The sequence below is a fragment of the Lissotriton helveticus genome, chromosome 11 (assembly GCF_964261635.1).
Source record: "Lissotriton helveticus chromosome 11, aLisHel1.1, whole genome shotgun sequence".
NCBI classification, from domain to species: Eukaryota; Metazoa; Chordata; class Amphibia; order Caudata; family Salamandridae; genus Lissotriton; species Lissotriton helveticus.
Window position 1 is genome coordinate 199,039,856 of NC_136072.1, and position 24,874 is coordinate 199,064,729.

A 24,874-nucleotide genomic window follows, 5' to 3' on the forward strand; every position below is an offset into this window, starting at 1 on the left:
AAGACTACATTGGACATTTATTAGATGTTTGACCCACCCCTCACCCGAACCTAATACCCTAGCTGTTATAGATTGCTTTATGTCACAGTTTTTACTTTCCACTACCGCATTTCCCTCAGGACGGAATGGACTTGGGTACCGCAATGCAATGCCCAAGCTGGCCATGGCCTCCTTGTAAGCTCGAGAGCTAAACAGAGGACCCTGATGAGAATGTAGCTTGCCGATTGCGTATGTGCCGATAAAGACTTGCAAAACGTTTATAACAGTTCGGGCATCAGCCGAGCGCTGGGGCCTCATCCAAATGAATCTGTCCTAATAGTTGTGGGACCGCATCCGTCCATGTTGACGTCTGCGTGTAGAAAGTCTAATGCTGTCTGACAATGGTGTCTGGACTGGGCTGGCTACACTGTAGTCAGGTACCTGGTGGCTTTCAAAGCTATGATCTCTGTAACAGGTATCACAGTTAATTCCGAATTTGTAAACTTCGACGCTCATTCCCGGCCACCAGTACATCTCTTCTAATTCTATTAGAGGTTTTAAGATCCGTTGATGTGTCAGACCCTCTCCCATATGTGCTTCGTGAACCAAAGCACCTCTCTGGTTCCTGTTTGGAATTACTCTATCCCCCACTCCAGGGATTCGAGCAAAAGGAACGGAGTTTGCATCAATTATGTATGTTTATCCGAGTGGATAATTTAGAGGTAACACTGCATAGCTGCCTTTCATTGAGGCATTTACTGCTAGCATTGTTTCACTGTCTATTTTTGTTTTTGAACGAGTGATTGCAGCTACGGAAGCCGTTTGCACAGCTGCCTCCGCGGCTTAATCAGCCAATGAATTCCCTACAACGTGAACGCCATCACGCTGATGACTCAGTGTATGAATCACGTGAGTCTTTTGTAGTTCTTTTTGTAATAGAACTACCTGTTCCCAAAGCATTTTATGCTTAATTGTGCCACCTTTTGCATCTTTGAAACCATTTTGAACCCAGTTCTACAGATATTCATTGTAAGACTGGATGCAGTAATACAAATCGCACACTATGAGTGTGGGGAATTCGCGATTGGTATTTTCAAGCGCCATCTTGAAAGCCTGTAGTTCAGCTCGCTGAGCTGTACAGTCTCCGAGTGATTGAGTTTTAGTGACCATAGGTCGAAATTTACCTTCGCGCCAGTGACCTTTAACAATCGCGCACGCAGCACTATAGGCTTGTTCACCCCCAATTGCGGGCTGTGCTGATCCGTCTGTATAGATCATGGGTACTCACAAACTTTCTCTCGGGGGCCAAATTTACAGTGTGGTTTGTGGCCGAGGGCTGCACTGGTGGGGGCGGGGTCAGAGAGGGAGGGGGGGGCTAAAGCAAAACGAAAACTTGTGACCATGAGGTTGCACACAGGTCCCTGCAGCAGATGCCTTCATCCACTGAGCCACCAGACCCAGCATACACACATCTCTCTCGCTCTTGCCCTCCCTCTCCATCTCTCTCCCCCTCCTGCCCTCCCTCTCCATCTCTCTCCCTCCTGCCCTCCCTCTCCATCTCCCTCTCCATCCTGCCCTCCCTCTCCATCCTGCCCTCCCTCTCTCTCCCTCCCTCTCCCACCTGCCCTCCCTCTCCCACCTGCCCTCCCTCTCCCACCTGCCCTCCCTCTCCCTCCTGCCCTCCCTCTCCCTCCTGCCCTCCCTCTCCATCTCTCTTTCCCTCCTTCCTGCCCTCCCTCTCCATATCTCTTTCCCTCCTTCCTGCCCTCCCTCTCCATCTCTCTTTCCCTCCTTCATGCCCTCCCTCTCCATCTCTCTTTCCCTCCTGCCCTCCCTCTCCCTCCTGCCCTCCCTCTCCATCTCTCTTTCCCTCCTGCCCTCCCTCTCCCTCCCCCTCTGTCATATCACTGTGTGTGTGTCTGTCTGTGTCAGCCTTCAGCCCGGGCTGAGACAGCTTCCTCAGCGCGCACACACAGACAGCCGCACCAAAGTACTTTGCAGGTCTTTAAAAGACCATTTACATGTGTTTGAGGCTTTGTTGTAGCGCCCTGCATCTCCACTCTGACAATCACTGCTCCCCCGGCCCCCACAGAGCAGAGGCTTTGTCGTATTTCACCTCTTAGCGCCCCTGCATCTCCACTCTGTGGGGGGAACTACGATTGTCAGAGATATCTATCAGGTTTTCTCAAATTATCCCTATTTCTAAGGTTATATCTCTTTTAAGAGGGCTCCTGTTGAGGAGACCTTCCTCTGGACTGAGAACGCTTCTCTTTAGGAAGTGTCTGTTTGGTGTTTTCCCACTTCTTCTTAGGAGTAGTGAGATTATTTTTAATAAAAACCTTTTCAGGATTTTAAGTTACTTGGGTTGTTTCTGGTTCCCCACCCAAACTATCTCTACCTAGTTCTTCATAGGATTTTTCAATGATTCTGGCAAGCGCATAGGGTTGCTCAGTAATATCTGTTTCTTTTAGTTTTTGGCGGATCGCCACGGATGCTGCTTCACCTTTAATGTTGGCTAATAGTATAGCTGAGACCTGTTTGAAATCTTTTATTAATTTCATACCAAGATTTAAGGCAGGTTCTGGACTGTAATCATTTTGAATCTGTCTTAGAACGTCTGGTATTACTGCCATAGACGGAACACCATGTGTTTTTGTGTAGATTGAAGCAAAGACTCTACCCCAAGTGTCGCAGTCCTCTACGTGTGGTGCAATCCCCATTGGTAAGCAGATTGTCAGAATTCTGTGTTTCTCATGAGGTGTACTATCAGGGAATACTGCCTCTATTTGAGTAATTTTCTGGGCTAACCAGACCGGAATTTGTTCCCGTTTTGCGAGTAATTTACCAATGACTGATTGTATAGTCTGTGGTTTAATTTTGTTTGTGTTCCCCTGATGGGGGGTGTGCTGTGGAATTCTTATAGTAGGTTGGACTGTTAAAGTCCGCATGACATATTGACCACTTGTCTGTGTATTTCTATTAGCTGTTTTGGCAGAGCTAATAGTTCTGGACCTGTCATTCTTTCAATGTCAGGATGTGGTGTATACCTGGCTAGTACCGGCCATGTTGCTCCTTGTGTACCTAGTGGACCGAGCCTGGTAATGTGATTTTGATGTTGTAGGGCGCCATTAAAGCAGAGCTGATGCTCTTGGTAAGTTAGTGGAATTTCAATGTCCTCAAAAGGAACGTATTCCGCTGGAAGTTCCTCAACTTTGTAGTAGTGGAACTTGTGTATTACTGGATTTGCTGCAGGAAACAGAATCCATTAATAGAATACCTCTGTATGACGATATTCATGTGCCTCTATTACAAAGATGACTTTACCACCTCTCGATGATACTCTATTTTCTATAAGTTTTATAGTGATTGTTTCCCTTATATTTACCGGGATGAGTATAGCATCCGGGTTATTTTGTGGAGATTTGTGTAGTCTAAAACTGCCTGAGCTTCCGCTGCAGCTCTCTCCCTTTCGTCGTCACTCTCCGTCATTTTGTTGACCGAAAGTTTGCAGAACAAGTTTCAAGGAAACAAAGATTAGGTGCACAATATTTTGGAACACTGTATCCTTCAACGTTGTACAAACCAAAAATTAATACATAGGATTTTCTTCCTGCTCAGTTATGGCGGATATTATATCCTTTAACCCACTCCAGACGTCTATTGGAGTATTTTACGGGAAAAAGGGGTCTGTGTGAAAAGCATGACTGAGTTACTCTACTATCTAGCATTACATTATCGCCTTACCAAACGCTGGGCGCCATGTAGTGTAGTTCCTATATTCCCAATTGGCTCTGTGCATTGGAATAATATATCCTATAGATTTGACGTAGGACTGAGGTCTACTAGGTCTCTATCGAATATACTAGACTTAATTGTGAGTGCCAGCTAGCTCAGAGATCACTAGAAACTTTCTTGAATACACAAGAAGGGATTAGTTTCTGATAACCGCATAAACATGACAACTTTGTTTCCCAAAAATAAGAAATGTATCTCTAGAGTCACGGAAACACTAGATAGTTATTTCACTCAGTCAATCGAGCATGCTGCGTTTCACCAGAGGGGCAGAGAAATAGAGAGACGGGCGTTTTCAATAAAAGGATTTATTGAACAGTCTTCTGTCTCATGCAGGAGAAATGAACTGCTACAATCGTAATACTGGTTGCAAAGTACAATGCGTACAGTACGAAGATTATTATAAAATAATACTGTAAAAGCATGATATGGTTTCTAAGCCATAAAATACATAGAATATATACATTAATAAATAAAGACTAAAAGTACTCAACTGGTGCTACTAAAATACGCCTACCCCGGTGTACCTAACCTAGGTCTAGTACAAGGGAAGAAGTAAGTGAGGTGTAGCTTAGTTTCAGTATTCTTTGCCAAGAATCTAATCCAAGAATTCTCTAAGGGTCTAATCATCTCCGTACCTTGGTTTAGAATGAATGAGGTCTGGTATCTCTCTCTCAGGACGCGATTTCCCAACAACCAGCAAGGGTAGCTTGGAAACACTGGAGCTGGATTTCTCGGCAAGAGAAAAGACAGCGTCTCTCTCAGTGCGTCTGCTGGAGGGTCGGCTTCCTTCGGCACTTGCTGTAGCAGGGCGTCGGGCAAGTAGATAGTCGAACTGCTCCAAACCACTGTGTGTTTGCTTGGGCAAACGTGGGTATATTTATACCTTGAAGGTGCCTAGTTTGACATAAGGTTGGACATAATAACGTCATCAAAGACTCAGTTCTTTGAAAACTCCATGAGTTCTTGGATAAATCAATATTCAAGCAAGGGAAGTCCCTGACTGCTAAAGGTGGGTTTTTCCAAGAAATCGTTGTGGATTTTCGGAACTAGTGGAAGTAGCCATGCCGTATTTGGACTGCATATGCTAAGTCTAAATATGGTTATGATTTCGATGCCTTCATAAGGATAGGGTGATTTATACCTATATATGGGCATGAATTGGGAAAATTACACTAGGATCCTAAATTCATATACAACAGACTTACTACTAAATCCCTAGTACAGTGCACTGTGTGTACCCAGGGCCTGTAAGTCAAATGCTGTTGTTTGTGTGCCTTTTGCTAGTGGGCCTGCAGCACAGATTGTGCCGCACACACAAGCAGCCTTTCAAAGGGTTCTCAGACCAGCCACTGCAGTGTCTCCGTGCATACTCTAGTGCTATGTTGTGTTGACCTGGCAAGTGCACCCACTTGCTAGGCCCTAACCTTCTCTTTTATTACATTTGAGTCACTCCCAAGGTAGGCCCAAGATACCCCTGTGGGCAGGGTGCTGTGTATGTGAAAGGTAGGACATGTACTGATGTGTGTTACATGTCCTGATAGTGAACTACAGGGTATTTAGTTTTTCACTATTGACAGTCTATCTGTCCCATAGGTTAGAATGGGAGTTTACTTATAACATCTTATTCGGAGGATTGGAGGCAGACTATACCCCCCCTAGTCCTTGCTCCCATTAAGAAATGGACAGCCAGAGCAATCCAGTTGAATGCTCTGGCTTTAGAACACAATTTACGGGCTCTCAATGGGCGGACTGTCTCAGATTGTGATGGGGCAATGACTTATAATAGATTAGGCTGCCCATCTCGAATTGATTACATCCTTCTGGACACTCAATCATGGTCAAGCCTAGTTGACATGGAGGTTAGGCAATCAACAGATAGTGATCATAATCCATTATGTATGGAAATCCACTGGGTAAATGGGATCGGCAAAAGTGGAAGTCCAGAGATGATTACTAAAGAGGTCTTTCCCACTAATTGTAACCGGAAACTAAAATGGAACGTGGTTAGGTGTGAAGAGGAGAACTTTAATAGCATTAAAGAGCTAGTTTTAGCTGAAACTTGTAGCCTTGCAGCCATCGCTCTAGTAGCACCCAACTCTCCCGGATCAATCTGCCAGTTTTGTATAAGAACTTAACAGATAAAATAGGAGAATTTTTTTCAAGAGGTCACAGGGGATACCCACGTTAAACCAAAAATCCCTTAAGAGTAACCCCTGGTACACTGCAAATTGTAGGAAAAAGAGGAAAGCTATCACGCTAGCTATAAAAAGTAAGGATCCCATAGCAGTCCGACTAGCCAGAAAGGAGTATCACAGAAGTATAACATCAGCTAAGAAAGATTGGGAGGAGGAGCACTGGCAGCAGCTCAAGGCCGCAGCCTATGGGAAAAATTCGATTACTTTTTGGAAATTGATTAACGCTCTTGATAGAAGGGGGCAGAGCCAATTTTAAATCATATAAACGAACATCAATGGTACTCCCATTTTTTGAAATTGTACTGCGAGGATAGTGTTGAAGGTCAAACAACATCTCCTGCCATGGAACTCCAAAGCGAGCCCTGCATGGAGATAGGTACCAAGGAAGAGCCGTTTTCCCAGCGAGAAGTCCAGGATGCTATTTTAAAAATATTACCAGGGAAGGCGGCTGGCCCAGATGGCCTGCCGGGGGATTTGTTACTGCACGACCCCAAACTATGGGCAGACCTTATAGCCTGTTTAATGAATTTAATCCAGCACGGCCACCCTGTCCCTGAATCCTGGAAGGGTGCGGAGGTTATCACTATATACCAGAAAGGTGATAGAGAGGACCCTGCCAACTACAGACCAATAAGTTTAATCGATACCATCCAAAAGGTAGTTGGCAGGGTCATCATAAACTGAACAGAGTCATGGCTTATAGATGATGACTTTTTCACCCACTTTCAGGCAGGGTTTAGGCGTAATGTCGGTGCGATGGATCAGGTTTTTCGGTTCTGTGCAGTCTATTGGAAGTCAGTGTCTATTACCAAGGGTAGTTTGTACCTGGCTTTCATAGACTTGAAAACAGCATTCAATGTTATTCCACGTGCCAAACTCTGGGAGGTCCTACTGGATATGGGTTTCCCTAGTTATTTGTTGCAGTTTATCATCAAACTCCATGAAGACAATTATGCAAGGATTCGCTGGGGGAGTCAGGGCCAATTGACAGGGAGGGTACCAGTGAATAGAGGGGTGCGGCAGGGATGTGTGATGGCTCCGACACTGTTCTCCCTCTTTATAAATGGGGTGGTGGGCCATTTGAGGGAGGACCCTGCGGATGCCCCTGTCCTTGCCAGTGAGAAAACCCCCACACTCCTCTTTGCGGATGATACCCTCCTGATGTTCAAAACCCCTAGGGGTTTGCAAAAACTGCTCGACCGCTTCAGTGTTTTCTGTAAAGACCGTGGGTTAACGGTCAATACCATGAAAACGAAGCTGATGGTATTATCTGCCAAAAGAAAGCTCAGGAAGGCTTATCTCTCTCTGAATGGGACCCCCTTAGACGTAGTAGATGAATTCGACTACCTTGGGGTCAGGCTCTGTAATAACATGAGATGGGACTCCCACTTGTCTTAAATGGTTCTAAATCTTAAAAGGGTCTCTGGAGCAATACTAAAGAATCAGCGCCTCTCTATCAGCAGACCAATAGCCCCCGCCCTGGCAGTTTATGAGGGGAAATCTTTAGCCGCTGCAGTTTATGGCTCTGAAATGTGGGGTGCTGAGAATACTAAGGCACTGGTAGTTGCAGAGAATAAGTTCATGAGAGACATAGTTTCGCTTCCCCCCTCGACCCCTTTGAAACCACTATTCTTTGACATGGGTAAAAGATCGATTTCTGAAATAGTTCAACTTCGCCCTTTGCTATTTTGGGTGTGCCTCAGAAGGACCCCCGAACTAGCAAAATATGCTCTAGTGTTGGATGAGCTAATTAGTTTGAATGTATCCAACAAAATAAAGTGGCTCAATAATCTAAAGAAGTTGGTGGAGTCTATAGGTTTGGCTGAGTTTTGGGCCTCACAATCCCCCCACCTAAACAAATTGTCAAAAAACTATACTGGGATTGGGTAGAGGCCAAGGACCTAAAGAATTCAAGCTGGGGACCCCTGACAAATAACTTTCTTGAACATAAGCCCTTCAGAAAGTTAGAGCCATTCCTGGACTTCACCCAGACTCCCAGTGATAGAACCTTGTTCCTGAAATTAAGATACGGCACCCTCCCCCTCAAAAAATTCAAGGAAGGGTGGAAGGTTAGGAGGGAGCATGACTTAAAATGCCCAGGTTGTTCATGTCCGGAAGAATCTCTTGGCCACTTTCTGTTTGCATGTAACGCCTATAAGCAGGCTAGAGCAAAATGGTTGAAACCTGTGTGTAGGGAGTTAGGAGTCAGGGATCATAGATTAGCTCTGCGCATTATTTTAACCAACACTTCCTCTATGTACATTGTTTGTGGGGTCGCCAAATATTTGGCTAGCGCTTTGTTTATCCGGTCAAAGCTGCTATCCAATGCCTGTGCAGACCTACCATAAGAAGGATCTTTTAATAATGTCCCCCCTCTATCTCTTAAATTGTTTCTAGTGATGACTTTTTTAATGAAATTGTAATACTTGGTAAATTGTCTTATGTATTTTTGTATGTCTGTACTTTTATGATATATTTTTCGAATAAAGTATTACAACAACAACATAACTTCCCATTGGGACAAGATAGAAATATGGGCTTTAGTATGCCTGAATTCAAAATATAAAAATGTATCTTTTAGTAAAGATGATTTTTATATTGGGTGTTTGAAAATACCACTTTTAGGCTGTGGGTATTTTCTTGCTCAGCCATAATGTGTGCCTCTGTTAGATTGTGGATTGACTATCTGGCTTTGGAGTGACAGGGGCTTGGGATGTGCATTCACTGAAGACAGCCACTGAGGTGTGTCCTGCCTTTCCTGGAAGAGTCAGGGCTGGGTTGAATAGACCTGGGATGCATTTAGATTAAGGGGAGGAGCTGCCCTTGGACCTGAATGGGCCTGGTCTGCCTTACACAATGCTGTCTCCACCTCATGCTGGGAAGTTAGGCCAGAGAGGACAAAACTGGTTTTAACTGAGCATGAAACCTCTCTGCCACAAGAGAACCCAGAGAAATGCTGTATAAATATTAGGGCCCAGACCTCAGAACTATAGAATACTTCTGGACTGAATAGGAACCTCTGTCAAGTAGAAGAGCTGGGGATACTGAAGGATAAGTACTGCCCCTTTACTGTGTGCTGTCTGGAGTTGGCCTGCAGTGGCTGTTTATGCCAAGGAGAGAATAAAGACTTTGCTGTGTGCCGTGTATCCTGCTTGAAGAAGTTCTCCAAGGCTTGAAGTAGAGCTTCCCTCCTTTTCTGAAGTCTCAGGGACATAAAGACTTTACTACCAGCTCCCCTGAACTTCCTTGCTGGGAGTACTGACCTGCCAAGAGGTGCCTGTCACTGTGCTGGACCTCTGGCGGTTGATCCTGCTGTTGGGAGCTGGAAAGAGACGCAATTAAGAGAGGGACAATGCATCCGCACCCATTTCACACGCAGCGCCACTTTGCCGCTGAAGAAACCGATGCAGCGCCAGTCCGCGACTGGAGAAATTGCAGCACTCTGAATTCTGTGCACTGATTTCTGAAGTGCGAGATTACTGTACCGGTTCCAACGCAGGCCCTGCTGTTCGGCTGCAAGAACCAGCGCATCTTAGGACCACGGCTGGAGAGACCAACGCAGCGCTGTTGCCGCCACTGCCACATCATAAATTGATGCACCCCTGATCCCCATGCTTCGCACAGGGGCGCCAAGTCTACAAGGACGCCAGAGCCACAGTAAGAAACCAATGCATCACCTCCTCACACAGTAAGAAACTGACACATCACCTCCCCTTCAGTAAGGAACCAACACATCACCTCCCCTGCATGGCAGTAAGGAACCAATGCATCACCTCCCCTGAAGTAAGGAACCAACACAACACCTTCCCTGGGTGTAACCAACAGACACATCCCCTTCCCTGTGGCTGTTTTTGTTTTGATTTTGATGCATCCAAGGTACGTTGTGTTGACAGTGGCACATCTAAAGTTTGCTATGGCAGAACTGTTTGTACCTTCTAAAAGTCATAATATGAGTACTGTATTGTGCACGCACGGCAAAAAACAAAACAGCTGGGAAATTCCAGGACCTCGCCTATGTCCTGGTCAAGCGAGAGATAGCTAGGAACTGGAAGATACAAAGGGGACCGTGGGTGGGCACATGGAAAAAGGATTCGGAAAAATGGGCGGGGAGGAAGGGAGGCTCTTACTTAGAGAAGCTAGGTGGGGAATAGGTAAAATAGACCAGACAAGGGCATGGGAATGCCTAGTTGGTGAATTAGCAGCTGACAGACAGGGATCCAGCAGGGCAGAATCCCTGCAACCAATAGCACCAGACGAAGAGGAGAGAGCAAGTGGCCCAGGGATAAACCAGCACCTCAGAGCCCCAAAACAAGACAAGACCTATAATGAATTAGCGGCACCCAGCGACACATTTGCCTTGAATCAACAGCAACTCAGGGGGGGGGAGGGGGAAGTCAGTCATAGGGGACTTTGATTAAATACACCAGAGAGTAAACGTATAAAATGCATGCATAATGTATAACGCGAATGTGACTCGTGTAAGCGGAAGATGTTTTAAAAACCCAATAAAATCTGGTTGGGAAAAAACGATTAGTACTGTATTATGATTTTTGTTATTTTGATCTTGTTTAGTTTAGATAAAGATGACTTATTTTTCTATACTGGTGTGGTGTCCTTTTGTAGTGTTTTCACTGTATTACTGTATACCTGCACAAATGCTTTACACACTGCCTCAGAGATAAGCCTGTCTGCCCTTGCCAAGCTACCAAGGGGGTGAGCCGGGATATTTTAGAAGAATTCCACCCATACCCTGACTAGGAAGAAGGGTCACTACTTGGACAATGGTGCAAAGCATTGCCAACTAGTGACCCCCATTTCTAACAGTGTGTTAATGGGTGTGTGAGTGGTTTCTGTGTCCCTGACTAGGTGTGTGAGTGGCTGTATGGGTGTGCAAGTGGGTATGTGAGTGGTTGTGTGGGTGTGTGAGTATGTGTGCCTGTGTCAGTCTGTAAGTGGGTGTGTGAGTGGTTCTCTGGGTCTCTGAGTAGATATATCAGTGACTTTATGGGTGTGTGAGTGGCTTTAAGAGTGTGTAAATGGATGTGTGAATGGTTTTCTTGGTCTCTGACTGGATGTGTGAGTGCCTGTGTAAGTGGTTCACTGGGTCTCTGAGTGTATGTATAAGTGACTGTATGGGTGTGTGAGTGGCTGAATGGGTGTGTGAGTGGTTTTGGGTCTCTAAGTGGGTGTGTGAGTGTCTGTATGTGTGTGTGAGTGGCTGTGTAAGTGCACCTCTGAGTGTGTGGTAGATGTGTGTGTGAGTGGGTGTGTAAGTGGCTGTCTGGGCCTCTCAGTGGTGTGTGAGTGGCACTATAGGTGTGTGAATGGGTATGTCAGTGGGTTGCTGTATGGGTGTGGGAGTATGTGTGTAAGTGGGGGTATGGGTGTGTGAGTGCTTGTGTGGTTGGTGAGTGGGTGCATGAGTGGTTCTCTGGTTCTGTGAGTGGATGTGTGAATGTATGGGTGTGTGAGTAGGTGTAAGGATGTGTGAGTAGTGTTTGTGTGAGAGAGTGTGAGTGGGATGTATGTGTTTTTTCTAATTGAGGTCTTGATCCACGGATCGGCTGTGGATGCACATGAGGGGCACACTAAGCCCATAAGGGGTCCCTCACAGACCCCTCTATCAGTACTCACAGGATGAGGATACCTCTATCCTGACCCCTTATATCATATTTAGATATTATTCCCCACCTCAGGAAACTGTGTACTGATTCGCACAAAGGCTGTCGCAACTTTTCTCTCAGGTTACGGCCAGCCATTCACGGCATTGCTGTTGGCGCATTGATCCCCAGATCCACTGTGGTGGACTCCATGTGGATCCACGTCTGTAAATTAACATAAATCTTTTTTCATAATAACTCCAAAACTACTGAACATATTTACACCAAATTACAAAAAGCACTCTTTCTGGACCAAAAGCTAGCTTTCTGCTAAATATGGTGTAATTCCATTCAGCAGTTTCGGCTGTATCATGTCTAAAATTACTACGGTACATTGCATGGGGAAAACATGTTTAGTGATCCTCACTTTTTTCGGACCCCACTAGACGAATCACCCTGAAACTTTCTAAAAAGCAGCTGAAGTGATTGACACACTAGTTTTGAAAATGTCCTGAAGATTTGTGAAATGGCGGGAAGCTATCAACAAAACAAAAAATGCTTTCCCAATGGAACCTAGGTCCTTGGCTGCACTCAGTCACCGCCTGTTCAAAGGACTTACCCTTGCCGTGCCACTTCATCTGATGGTTCACATATGCCCTTAACTGACCCACGTATTTCAACCTCCAGTCCTCGCAGTCCCTGGTCTCGCCCTCATGGATCATCAACTTATCTGCTGTCCTGCTCTGGTGTTACTCTGCCATAACCAGACGGACCTCTGCTAGATGTTGCAAGAGCGCTTTTGTGGGTTTCTGCTAAGGCTGCAGACCAATTGCCATCCGGTGGCTACATGAGCTCTCTGCTGCCAAGTGAGTAAGCCCATGGTTGGGTGTCCCACAACCTTTCTCCGTAGCTGTTAACTGCACCTGTGCTAGCTCTTCAAAGTACTCCACCACAGCAGCCTATTAACTCTGACATACCCTCTGAACTCTCATGTTGGTGACGTCTTACAATCCTTCAGGAGGAAATTTTGAAACCAAGTACCTAGCCTCATGTTGTGCATGTCAGCTGCCATTTTAGGGTCAGGTGTGCACTGACAAGGAGAAATAAGTGACCCATCATCATTCCTATAGCAGATCCCACCACAAGCCAAAGTCTGGCTTTCTTCCTTTGTCAAGAGAGCAATATTCCTTGTGAAATAAAATTGCCACTTGAAATAAAATTGCCACTAAGAAATAATCTGCCTGAAATAGACCTTGAAGAAAGAAATAGGCTGTATGAAATAAACTTTCCAAACACATTTCATCTGCTATTTCGCGACACACCAGCTTTTTTTTCATGGGTGTAAAACAAGCAGGTCAGTGTGAAAACCGTGTCCCTGCTTAGTGAAGTGTGGTATTTTTTGTTTTTCTCACAATAACTCTGTATCACTACATCATAGGCTCTTTGAAAAATATAGCAATGTTCAACTTCACCAAGATTGCCTTTAAGAACATATCTGAGACCGTTTGTGCAGATAATTACTGAATTATTGCTAATCATTGATAACTCTTTCAACCGCTCGTTTAGAGGTTCTTTGTCGCCCTGTGACCCTGTCTCTGCTACAGGAGTAGCCCTGCTGACCCGTCTTTCCAGCGTTGGACACAGCGAGGAGAAGAACAACTGCGAGGCCGCAGAGGAGGTGAGAGGCGCAGCCCCGGGACTGCGAGGACCAGCATTCACTATCACCAGCTGGGTCCTCTTCCCGCGTGAGCCGCGCCCCCTCCCAGTGCCCGCCCCCAGCTGACTCTGCCCTTCATTACCTCTCGCGGCCCCCGCTTCGCGGGATCGGCTCGTTTAGAGGTTCTTTGTCGCCCTGTGACCCTGTCTCTGCTACAGGAGTAGACCTGCTGACCCGTCTTTCCAGCGTTGGACACAGCGAGGAGAAGAACAACTGCGAGGCCGCAGAGGAGGTGAGAGGCGCGGCCCCGGGACTGCGAGGACCAGCATTCACTATCACCAGCTGGGTCCTCTTCCCGCGTGAGCCGCGCCCCCTCCCAGTGCCCGCCCCCAGCTGACTCTGCCCTTCATTACCTCTCGCGGCCCCCGCTTCGCGGGAGCCGCTCGTTTAGAGGTTCTTTGTCGCCCTGTGACCCTGTCTCTGCTACAGGAGTAGCCCTGCTGACCCGTCTTTCCAGCGTTGGACACAGCGAGGAGAAGAACAACTGCGAGGCCGCAGAGGAGGTGAGAGGCGCGGCCCCGGGACTGCGAGGACCAGCATTCACTATCACCAGCTGGGTCCTCTTCCCGCGTGAGCCACGCCCCCTCCCAGTGCCCGCCCCCAGCTGACTCTGCCCTTCATTACCTCTCGCGGCCCCCGCTTCGCGGGAGCCGCTTGTTTAGAGGTTCTTTGTCGCCCTGTGACCCTGTCTCTGCTACAGGAGTAGCCCTGCTGACCCGTCTTTCCAGCGTTGGACACAGCGAGGAGAAGAACAACTGCGAGGCCGCAGAGGAGGTGAGAGGCGCGGCCCCGGGACTGCGAGGACCAGCATTCACTATCACCAGCTGGGTCCTCTTCCCGCGTGAGCCGCGCCCCCTCCCAGTGCCCGCCCCCACCCTCCTAACCTGAACTTAATTAAGTGTTACAACGCGCATCGCGGGACGCGCGCGGGTCGCAGCCCGGGGCGAAGACCGGGCAAAGAGCGGGCCGTTTGAGGCCGTTCGAGGACTTGAGAGACTGGACTGGGCCACATTTCGTTCGGCCCCATTCGAAACCATTACCCCCCTTACTATTAACACCAGCCTCATAGCCCAACAAAAATGGTTGTTACCAGAGGAACTAAATCCAAAGTCCCGGGTAGTGTTGTTAAATTGCTTGGTCCTATGGATGACTTCATAACGAAGGCGAACACTTTCATAGACCAAAGCATATCTTTAATGGAAGAAAGGGTCTCCTTGGACCTGGCTTTTGCCAAGAGATCCTCACTGGGGAACTTGGCGAACGCCAGGTCACCAGTCACAGGAGTCACAATCGCTGAGGTTAACCTGCCACGAGAGAGACGCAGCCTACCGAACACAGTTGATCTATCAGTGTCCCAACTAGCTGAATCGCAGCTTAGTTTTGATCTAGAAAAAACACCAGATCTAGTCCCGCAGACCCCCCCCACCTATTTCCTCCATAGAAAAAATGATAGAAAGGGGAAAAAGGGAGGGCGCGATAAGTAAGAAAAGGGTGGCTCCGAATCCCCAAACATTAAATAACCTGACCCACTTACTAAGCACAGCAGAAGAAAGACCGCTTAGAGTAGAAAAATTGGAAGTTCCAGTCTTAGTACACCAACCAGAGATCGGAACACCTACTCCGATAGATCTGGATCCCCCAATTGTCACACAATCCCCCAAGGGCTTGTGCGGGATGGAGGTCCCCGACTTATTATTAACTAAGATGGCTAACATATTCAAAACTTCACTGCAACCTTTAGAACAAAGAATAGCGAACTTGGAGTCACAGATCTTACAACTTGTAAAAACACAACAACCTGTTCATCCTGCAGGTTCGCATAAAGAAGGGGGAAACCACATTAAAAAATCATTCTCTACAAAAACAACAAACGGGAACTTAAATTTGACTAATCCCCAGCAGAAGACTCTTCATATCACAATTCCCAGTGCCCCCATTAATACCAATATTCCGAAATCAGCCAAACCTACACACACAACAACCACCCCGACTATCTCTAATAATCCCCCCAATATCACCTCACTGATTTCCCAAGGAACGCCAATAATTCCGCCATCGAATTCAGAGGTATCTAATAAAACCACCAATAAAACTACAAACAAATCATTCATTAAAACCCTGATTCCCCAGACTCCAGCTTCAAACACCCCGTCCGTCAAGTCCAGGGGAAATATCGCCAAAAATCTAGGCAAACCAAGACCTCCAGCAGATTTTCCACCTGAGGCCTCACCGTACGTGGCGGTCATGGCCGGTGTCCCTGAGCTAACTGACCACAACTCGGAACCTGGCTGGTCTTTGAAAAATAAGGCTCAGCACTGGCTGCAGACGAATCGTCCAATCCCGTCAGTCTGGCAGGGTAGGATTAGATCTGCTGTCAGAGTTCCATGGGTGGGCAACACACGAAAAACAATTCCTGGGGCTTGCATAGCGATTACCTTCGAGGACCCACGAATAGCAGACTATATCTGTTCGTGGGAAGACATTACCTCAAACGGAGGCATAAAGATCAAATCGCTTTCTTTTTTCTACCCATTTAGGCAAACAAACGGATTACAGGAACAAGAGCCTCCTTGGGCAGTTCCACCCCCTAGATATAATGATTCAGTGAACCCCAGATATTATGGTCCCCCTAGATTCTATGAACCAGATTACTCTTGGAACACGGTAGGTCCACGCTATCAGGGGGGAGGGTGGGAAGATAGGAGACCTTACAAACAAAGGCCGGCGATCAGAGATCAACCCCGATGGGATCCATGGCATAACATCCCCTTGTCAAATAGGTACAGCGGACTCGAAATGGTCGATTGACCATCATGCGAAGGCACGTCCAACAACCTTCACGCACCCCCCAGTCCAGGGAATTTGAATATCCCCTCGGGACTTACGAACTCTGAAGTCATACTTTCAGTAGAACAAGTAAAAGATATTACCCCCCCGATCTCCATACTCTACTGGAATCTAGCAGGTCTTCGTACCAAAATCGAGGATGGGACTGCACAAGTCTTCTTAAACCCACACCAAATAATCTGTCTCCAGGAGACTTGGACATTAGAAGATTTACATCTACAAGGTTATAAAACCTACTCAATTCCAGCCCTAAGTAGCACAATGGGAAGACCCAGAGGCGGGTTAGTAACTTATATAGCGAACACCCTAACCCTCACAAAAATGGCCATAGTCTCTCAGGATTCCAACTTCCAAATCCTCTCCTTATCGCTGGCTAATAAGGAGACTATCTTCCTGACTAATTTATATAACAATCTTCCTGAAGATCAATTTATAAATCTCCTTAATCAGGTACATGAGACCCTAAAACAATCTTACCAATGGAGATCTGGCAATGGGGCAACCCATCTAATTTGGGGAGGAGATTTCAACCTCCATCCATGTTCAAAGACTAACTCACTTTGTTGTGGGATGGCGGACGAATTCGATGCCCCATTAGTTCATTTCTCACACAGTAAAGCAGGGAACACATTAAACGCTGTCCTCTCGGATCTGGATCTGCAAATTGCCAATTGTCAAAATGCAGATTCCAACTTACTAACTCCGACATACCTGGGAAGAGGTCACCACACAACAGTCGATTATATATTCTTATCGTCTGGTCTGTGGGGTATAACCAAGGACTTTGAGGTCATTGGCAATCCACTCAGTGACCACTCAGCCCTAAGGATTAACCTGCACTTGTCTGCATCCAACACCCTAAATTTGGATGTCGTAAATATGCTCGGACAAAATAAATTAGAGATTAGCAAAAAGAATGGTTACTCAATCAGATGGGCTAAAATTAACCCCACCGAAATAACAAAAAAACTTATAATTCAAGCATATCCAAACATCTTAAAATGTCTTGACCTTTCGTCTAATCATAAGGAAGTTCTAACGAACTTTAAACAAATTCTAGAGTCCATTAAGGAGTTACTCCTATCAAAACCCAAACCTAATTACTCAGCAAAGAAAGGGTGGTTTAACAAAAATTGCACATCAGCTCTAACAAAATTAAAACTAGCACTCCACAATAAACTGAGAGACACAGCCCTAATCCAACTCCTAAGGCGCCAATACATAGGAGAACGAAAATTGAGAATCGCCCAACTAAAGCAGAAACTCTGGGATGATCTCCATGAGAGTGCGGTCTCAAAAAACGGCGAGCAGTTTTGGCGTATAGTCAGAACCCCATTTCTCTCGGACAATGGCACACCTAGAATAGAAGTTGCCATAGACGAGAAGACATGGGTAACACACTTTTCCAATATTTTTAAAAATACTTTACCAACAGATTTATTGCCCTCAGGAGTACAGTACCCCATTCCACTTCTCTTTGACATTCCTGAATTATTGGAAGCATTGCAGAAAAGCAAACCGGGGAAAGCACCAGGCCCAGACGGAGTTCCAGTGGACTTTTTTTAAAAATAACCCAGATCTCTGGGCTCCGATTCTAACAAGAGGGTGCATTGCTGCCGTGAACGAGGGAGTGTTAAGTTCTTGGACTAAATCAATAATGGTCCCCATTTTTAAAAAGGGGGACCGACAAGATGTGAAGTGCTATCGGCCCATCTCACTGCTGGACTCGCTTGGTAAGGTAGTGGGGAGAGTCATCCTTGAGCGCCTCCAGCAGTGGAGCGAGGACCGAGGTATTATCTCCGACATCCAATTCGGTTTCCATGAGGGATTTGGAACAGTTGAGCAGGCCCTCAACCTCACCCTAATAATGGGAAAATACATACAGGCCAAGGCTAACAAAATCTACATCGTCTTTGTCGACCTCTCCGCAGCGTTTGACTGTGTTTCGCATGCAAAGCTGTGGACGGTCCTTGCTCAAATGGGAGTAGAACCCCCTCTTCTGGATTTCCTACGAGAACTCTATTCCGGAGCCACGGCTTGAGTACGATTTGGTGTAAATGGCGAGTTGACGACCCCGTTTGGCGTAGGGCGTGGAGTCAGGCAGGGTTGTGTCCTGGCCCCCTTCCTCTTCTCACTCTACACTAATGGTCTTGAGGGGGAGATGTTGAGGGGGGCTCAGGACCTCCCACGTATAAATCAGCGCCTGATTCCCGCCCTGCTCTATGCGGATGATGCCGTCATCCTCGCTCGCACCCCTCGGGAGCTTCAATTTTCACTGAATAGGTACACGACCTTCATGGGCAACCTGGACCTAAGGGTGAACGTGAAGAAAACTTTCGTCATGACAGCAGGCAGGGGGCAAAAAAGAACAAAAGCCATCTACCTCGAAGACCAAAAACTTGAGGCTACCCCCCAATACCCCTACCTGGGCATCATGATAGATGATCAGTTAACATGGAAGCCAGCTGTAGTCACAAGGGGTAATCTATTCAAGAGATCAATAGCCGCTTTAACAAGCTTCTCTCAGAAACTAGGTAAAAGGCCCCCGGTGGAGCTATTAAAAATTTACAATGCCAAGTGCCGGGCTAGCGCCGTATATGGGGCGGGAGTCTGGGGGTATACGGACACTAGCTTCATCCAGAAGGCGGAAAATGTCTTTATCAGATTCCTCTTGGCCACCCCGAAAGGCACCTCAATATATGCCATGCACCTGGAATTAGGAATACCCTTTATAGAGGACCTAATTAAAATAGAACCTGTGATGCTGTGGCGGCGTATATGGATATCCGAAAACAACAAGCTGACCAAGTCTATCATTGTTGACACGATGGCTCTCGACAAATCCTTTAAGGTAAAGTGGCTGTCCTATGTAAGAAATTTTTTAAAAGATCAGGGCTTGAGAACTACTATTTTAAACCTGAATCTATAATAGACATCCCAAAAAGAGATCTTAAACAACTAGCTCTAAGACATTTGGAAACCCTAAGATTGGCATCGAACTCACAAAAAACGGCGGTAGTTCATGCTAATATGGTTCAAATATCCTATGACATTCATCCGTATCTGACTCTGCATTTAACAACTTACGAGAGAATGCTACTAACAAGATTTAGGTTAAATAATTTTTTTAGACTGGTTACGTTCCCACTGAAAAACTGTTGGAATGCGATCCTCCCACCCTGCCCGTGTGATGGATTATCAGCACAATCAAATCTACACGTGATTATGCTTTGTAAATACCATCAACCGCACAGAAAAATTTGGTTGTTACCAATATTAAGGAACTGGGGACTGAGACAATGTAGACCCGCCCTTCTCAGACTCCAAATGTTGGAAAACGAAAAAGTCTGTTATTTTGTGAGTAACTTTTTAAAATGCATCACGAAACATAGGAACAATTTATAAATGCCTCTATTAATGACACATCGAGCAGATCCTTTCAGAATTTTTTTTACTAACTTTTCTCTAACTAACTAGTTTCTTGTATGAAATTTTATGAAAAATGTTTCTTTTAACTTTCCAAAATGTAATGAATGTGATTTATTGTCTCTTTTATGGTTTTTCCTTTGTGAATAAGCCGAATAAAGAATTTATTATTATTATTATTATTAACTCTTTCAACACTTCATCAGCAATAAGGGCACAACTCACTAAGAGTTGGCTACGAGTAGTTTTGTGGCTTTCTCTTGTAGTACATCTGGCTTACTCCTGAATTGCGGGAGTACGCGGGAATACTCTTGGCATATGTCTGTCTATTTCCTGGAATTGAGGAGTAAGCCAGAACTACATGAGTAAATCTAAGTAAATATTTGTTATTGAAGCCCCAAGTGTTTGTGTGGTCAATTATTTCTTAGCCTTTAAAAGGTACAAGTTGTGTACTGTTTGTATACCGGCTAAAAGCAAAAGGTTCATAAAAACGCAGGTAGACCAGGATATGGAATGTTGCCTAACCTTTGTATTCTACACGTTTTGATTGGCCTGGGGGAATGTAAACAATCCTTCTGATAAGCGGGCTCCAATGATCCAAGCTGAATGGATGGGTTGCTGCTGAACAAACTGCCAGTTTGGACCTAATGCTGGCCCTTTCTGAATCCCTTTTGCTGGCAACGAATATTGTGGGATGGAGAGGAGAACCGAAGAAGGGAAACGAAAAATAGACTGCCGAAAGTCGGGAAAACTGAGTTACAGTGAGCATTTCAAGTCTGGAAAAACATGATGTAAAAAGAAAACGAAGAAATACAAATTAGTGTCAGTGAATGGAAAACATGTATGAGCATGTCAAGAATGGAAAAGCCAGTTCATCCAAAAGAAAGATATATTTATGAGAAAGCATGCCGACATCCTATGTCGCCAAAGCAGCTGTTCAGGGAGGCCTGCAGCAGCAGGAGCGCCTCTCCATTTGTGTGTCACCATCACTCGTCCTGCGCACGGTAAGCTTACAATGTGCGGTGGTTAACTGGGAGAATGTCTGGAAAATCATGCAATTGTCACTCATTTTAACAAGTTATTTGTTCAAGAATCCAAATATTGTGCTCAATTGCTAAGGCACAATTAACAACATATCTGAGGAATAATTGCTTAATTTAATAATAAAGTTGTATTAAATAGTATATTTAAATCTTTTTCACAGACACCATTATGTTTTTCTTGTCACAATGTTATTCTAAATCGTTGATTCAAATGAGTTTAAGGTATATTGACATCAGTCTGGCCCTCCTATTTGAACATCCTATGGTTAATCTGAAAACGTGAACACATAGGGCCAGATTCACAAAGAAAATAAAAACATCCACATTATTACATTTAAACCTACATTTCAGTGTAGATTTAACAATTTCTGTAATTCTTAAAAGTGATCAGGGGTACTACTCGGAAACATGTGTAAGTCCCTTTTACTCTAATTTGATACACTCTCCCATGTCTTCAACAACTGGTAATGCTGATATCTGGTATGGAGACATTGGTTTAATTATCCATCCAGATGAAAAGCTGTGCATGGAGGAAAGAGCACCAGATTTTGAACAGTCTATGCAGGAGTTCTCATTTAATGAACCGAAATGGTGTATCAGTTTTTCGCAAAGGTCTTGGATACATTTTGGCTATTTCAGGTCTTAAAAATTTACCAGGAACACGACTATTTCAACCTATATCTGGAGTAACGTGGTCGAGAGAAGCAAGGCCATCTCCACAAATAGGAAAACAAAATGAAACCAGGGAATTTGAATCATTATTGTATGGCATGCTGACAAATGAGAACCATCACCTAGATTCATCAAAGTCCCGTTTTGTGAGTCTGTAATAGCGATTCATAAGGAATCGCTATTAAGGACTTGCAAAACGGGATTCATGTAGGAATTGCAAAAAATATTGCGATTCCTACATCTTCCTTATTTGCGATTAGCAAATTGCTAATCGCAAATAAGGAATAACTCCCCATTCATTCCTATGGGCCTGCAATTTGCTAATCGCAAATAAGGATGCGATTTCAAGGGTGCCAGGGGTGTCCAAAGGACACCCTGTAGCACCCCTGAAAAGCAAATGTAGCTAGATGTTGCGCAAACACATGTCCAAAGGACATGTGTGTGTGTGTAACATACCATTCAGAAAAATGCACTAAAGTGCATTTTTCTGAGTTTTCGCTATTTACCACGAAGTCTGACTTCGTGGTAAATAGCGGCCAGAAATAGCAAATTCGCTAATAGAAAATGGTTAATGAATTGCATTTAAGGAATCTCAAATAGAGATTCCTTAAATGCAATTCCTCGCAAATATGCGATTTCGCAATTAGCAATTTTTGCATTTGGGATGATGAATCCCAAATGCAAAAATTGCACTCGCAAAGGGCTAGATTCTCAGAATCTGCCCCTTTGCGAGCCGTTTTCGACTTGATGAATCTAGCTGCATGTTCCATAGAGTAAGGGAAGGTTTTAAATGAAGATAAACTAATCATCAATACACTGTTATGCCTGAAAAGGATTAACAGGCGATTTATTAGTATTGAGGGAAATTCAGAAAATTGATCACATACATGCCATATTCGTCATTGCTTTGTTGTTAACATTTGGTAGGTGGAAGAACCTCTGCCATGGTGGTCTGCGATTTGGAATGTGTTTACTTCAGGAAAAACATATTACAACTATGACTGTCAGCAATACCTTAACACATGGGAAGTATGTACAACATGAGGAAGTTCAAGGAAGTTGTACAGTTTCAAAGGCAGATATAATTTCCAACCATCAATTCGCAAGTGCATCGGCCTCTCTTTCTCAATAATTCCAATGGGCACCTGTTCACATTCCCATGCACCCATGACTGAATGAAAAGCAAATAACTTATAATTTTACATAAGACAAAATCTAAATCATTCCAAAAGAATATGCAGTGAAATGCCACATGTCTTGCGATAGGTCTAGCATCTAAAGCATGAGAGATCTTGAGATATGCATGACCTTCAGTTGCAGCAGCACATTAGGAGCCCTGGTTATCCAATTGACAGTACACAAGTTCTATTGAAGCTCCTGAAGACACAGTACTGTGCCAGTTGCAAAAGGGAAGCTATGGCTAACTTGGCGATCATATCTTATCTGTCATGGCAGGATGACTGCAGCACACTCTGATCTTCCTTGCATCCAATAGCCCCTCCCTTCCTAAGTAAAACAGCCCCCTGCCCCACCTCACCCCATACATACCTAAACCAACCAGACACTAAGTTGTGCCGTACTAGGAGAGTTGGAGGGACCTTAAAGGAAGGTGAGGAAGTAGGACTAGGCGTAATGCCGGTAAGCAATGGACGCAATACCTCCAATCCCTCCCTCACCTTCTTCCTTAACCAATGAGACATAGCAAGTTAAAATAGAAAGGGCAACTGGGTCAAATACACCCAACAAAGAGAGTGCCCAGAACCCATACAGCAATACCCCTATTCCCTCATAGAGGACATCAATTTGTAACCCAACACATTATCCAAATGTTCCATCTCACCAATTTGATAGTGTTGAACAAACGCAAAAGGAGTGGCCCAAGTCACAGCCTTACAAATCACCACCGAACTCCCCTACAATTCAGCCACTGTAGCTGCCACACCGCGTGTAGACCATCCCTGAACCCCCAGGGGAGGAACCACCCCTTTTAATTGGTTTGTCAACAGGACCAGAGAACGTATCCACCTACTCAAGGTAGCAGTAGATGGCTTTTCCCCTTTCTTAGCAGGACCAAAATGTACAAATAGTGCATTCCCTTTACAGAACGACTTCACCACATCCACAAACCACAGCAACGTCTGCCTCATGTTCAAACAGTGCAACCTGCACCCCTCCTCAGAGGCCAGCTCTGGACAAAATGCTGGTAGGATCACATTGTGACTCACATGAAAAGTCAAATTGACTTCAGGCACAAATGTGGAAACCGGAACTAGAACTAGCCCTGTCTGGAAACATTTTACAGCAAGGAAACTTACGGGATGAGGCCCCCAACTCCCTCACCTGCCTCAAGTGATAGCCACCAGAAAACACGTTTTAAACATCAACAGTTTCAAATCAACATCGACAAGGGGTTCAAATAAAGGCCCGGTCAAGGCATTCAGTACCAGCATCAGATTCCAACTAGGAAAAGACGAACCGGTCTAGGAAACAAGTTCAACAGTCACTGAAAAAAATTAGGCATTAGCCCCCGTCATCAATCAGATTCTGCCAAGAACCATGAAATTCCTGAATCGCCGCCCACTGAACCCTCAAAGTGGCGACCGACAGAGCCAAATTAGCACCATTCTGTAATAATAACCAAAAAAAGACTGGCTACCATAGCATCCACCTGTAGAAAAGGCCCTCCATTGTCTGGCATAAGAATGCAGAGTAGATGATCTCCATTCAACCTTCATGTTGTCAAATGCAACTTCCTCAATGACCCCAGAGGAAGGGCCAGGTAAACAAGCAGAGACGGAACCACTGGAAAATCCCCCTCCTGACCGCTCTGACAAAACCAGTAGAGGGAACCAATTCACTTGTGGCGGCAACCTAGCTCCGAGTAAAATCACTTGGCCATCAGCAGAAATGCCCTAACCAACTGAAAAAGCGTGATGGAATAAATTAGGCCTCGCAGCCTAAGTCAACCTGTCCACTTCTCAAGACTGAGGACAACATCTCCTCGAACAAAATCTCTGCTCCTTTGCATTCTCTGGTGAAGCAAACAGGTCTACCACTGGAAGACCCCACCTCAGCACCAGTAGATCGATCAGACACTGGTGTAGGAAGAAATCCTTGGAGGATGGAATTTCTCGGCTCAACAGATCTGCCCAGATATTCTCCTTCCCCCAAATGTACAGAACATTTACAGACAGAACTTGAACATTCCTGGTTCCAAACCATTACCGTAAAAAATGTGACCACTTAGCACCTTCTTGTATTCCATACTTGCCCTAAAAAATGTGTTTTTGTATTAATTGACTATGTTTTCATTGTAAAGAATAAGTTTTACATACAGGTCAAATTTTCATTGTGGAAATGGTGAGGTAAATATCACAATTAAATAATATTTCCATTGAATAGACTAGCTTTGCTTTTTAAACACAAGTTCCACTGTTACCATGAAATATTTTTGTTGCAATGTTTAATAAACCGAACAAATATTAATCGGTCTACATCAGCATATTTGTACTGAGTTACCAGAGCCTTTGTACTTCATGACACAATAAATGGATGCAAGGGAGATGAATCATATGCCCATTTCGTCCATAGGTCAATTAT

At 45.1% G+C, this 24,874-nt stretch overlaps 1 protein-coding gene across 2 annotated transcripts in view; it reads left to right on the forward strand.

Moving 5' to 3' along the window:
• Nucleotides 1–24,874, forward strand: part of LOC144791266 (uncharacterized) — a 1,067,603-nt gene that overhangs the window by 370,127 nt on the left and 672,602 nt on the right. Inside the window, exon 1 of one of the 2 annotated variants that reach the window (XM_078665919.1) lies at nt 20,215–20,563. The exons of the other annotated variant lie outside the window; for it this stretch is intronic. Within the exon in view, the coding sequence (XP_078522045.1) occupies nt 20,403–20,563 (161 nt within the window). The 5' untranslated portion in view covers nt 20,215–20,402. Of the gene's footprint in view, nt 1–20,214; nt 20,564–24,874 lie in introns of those variants that run through there. 2 annotated transcript variants of the gene reach the window in all.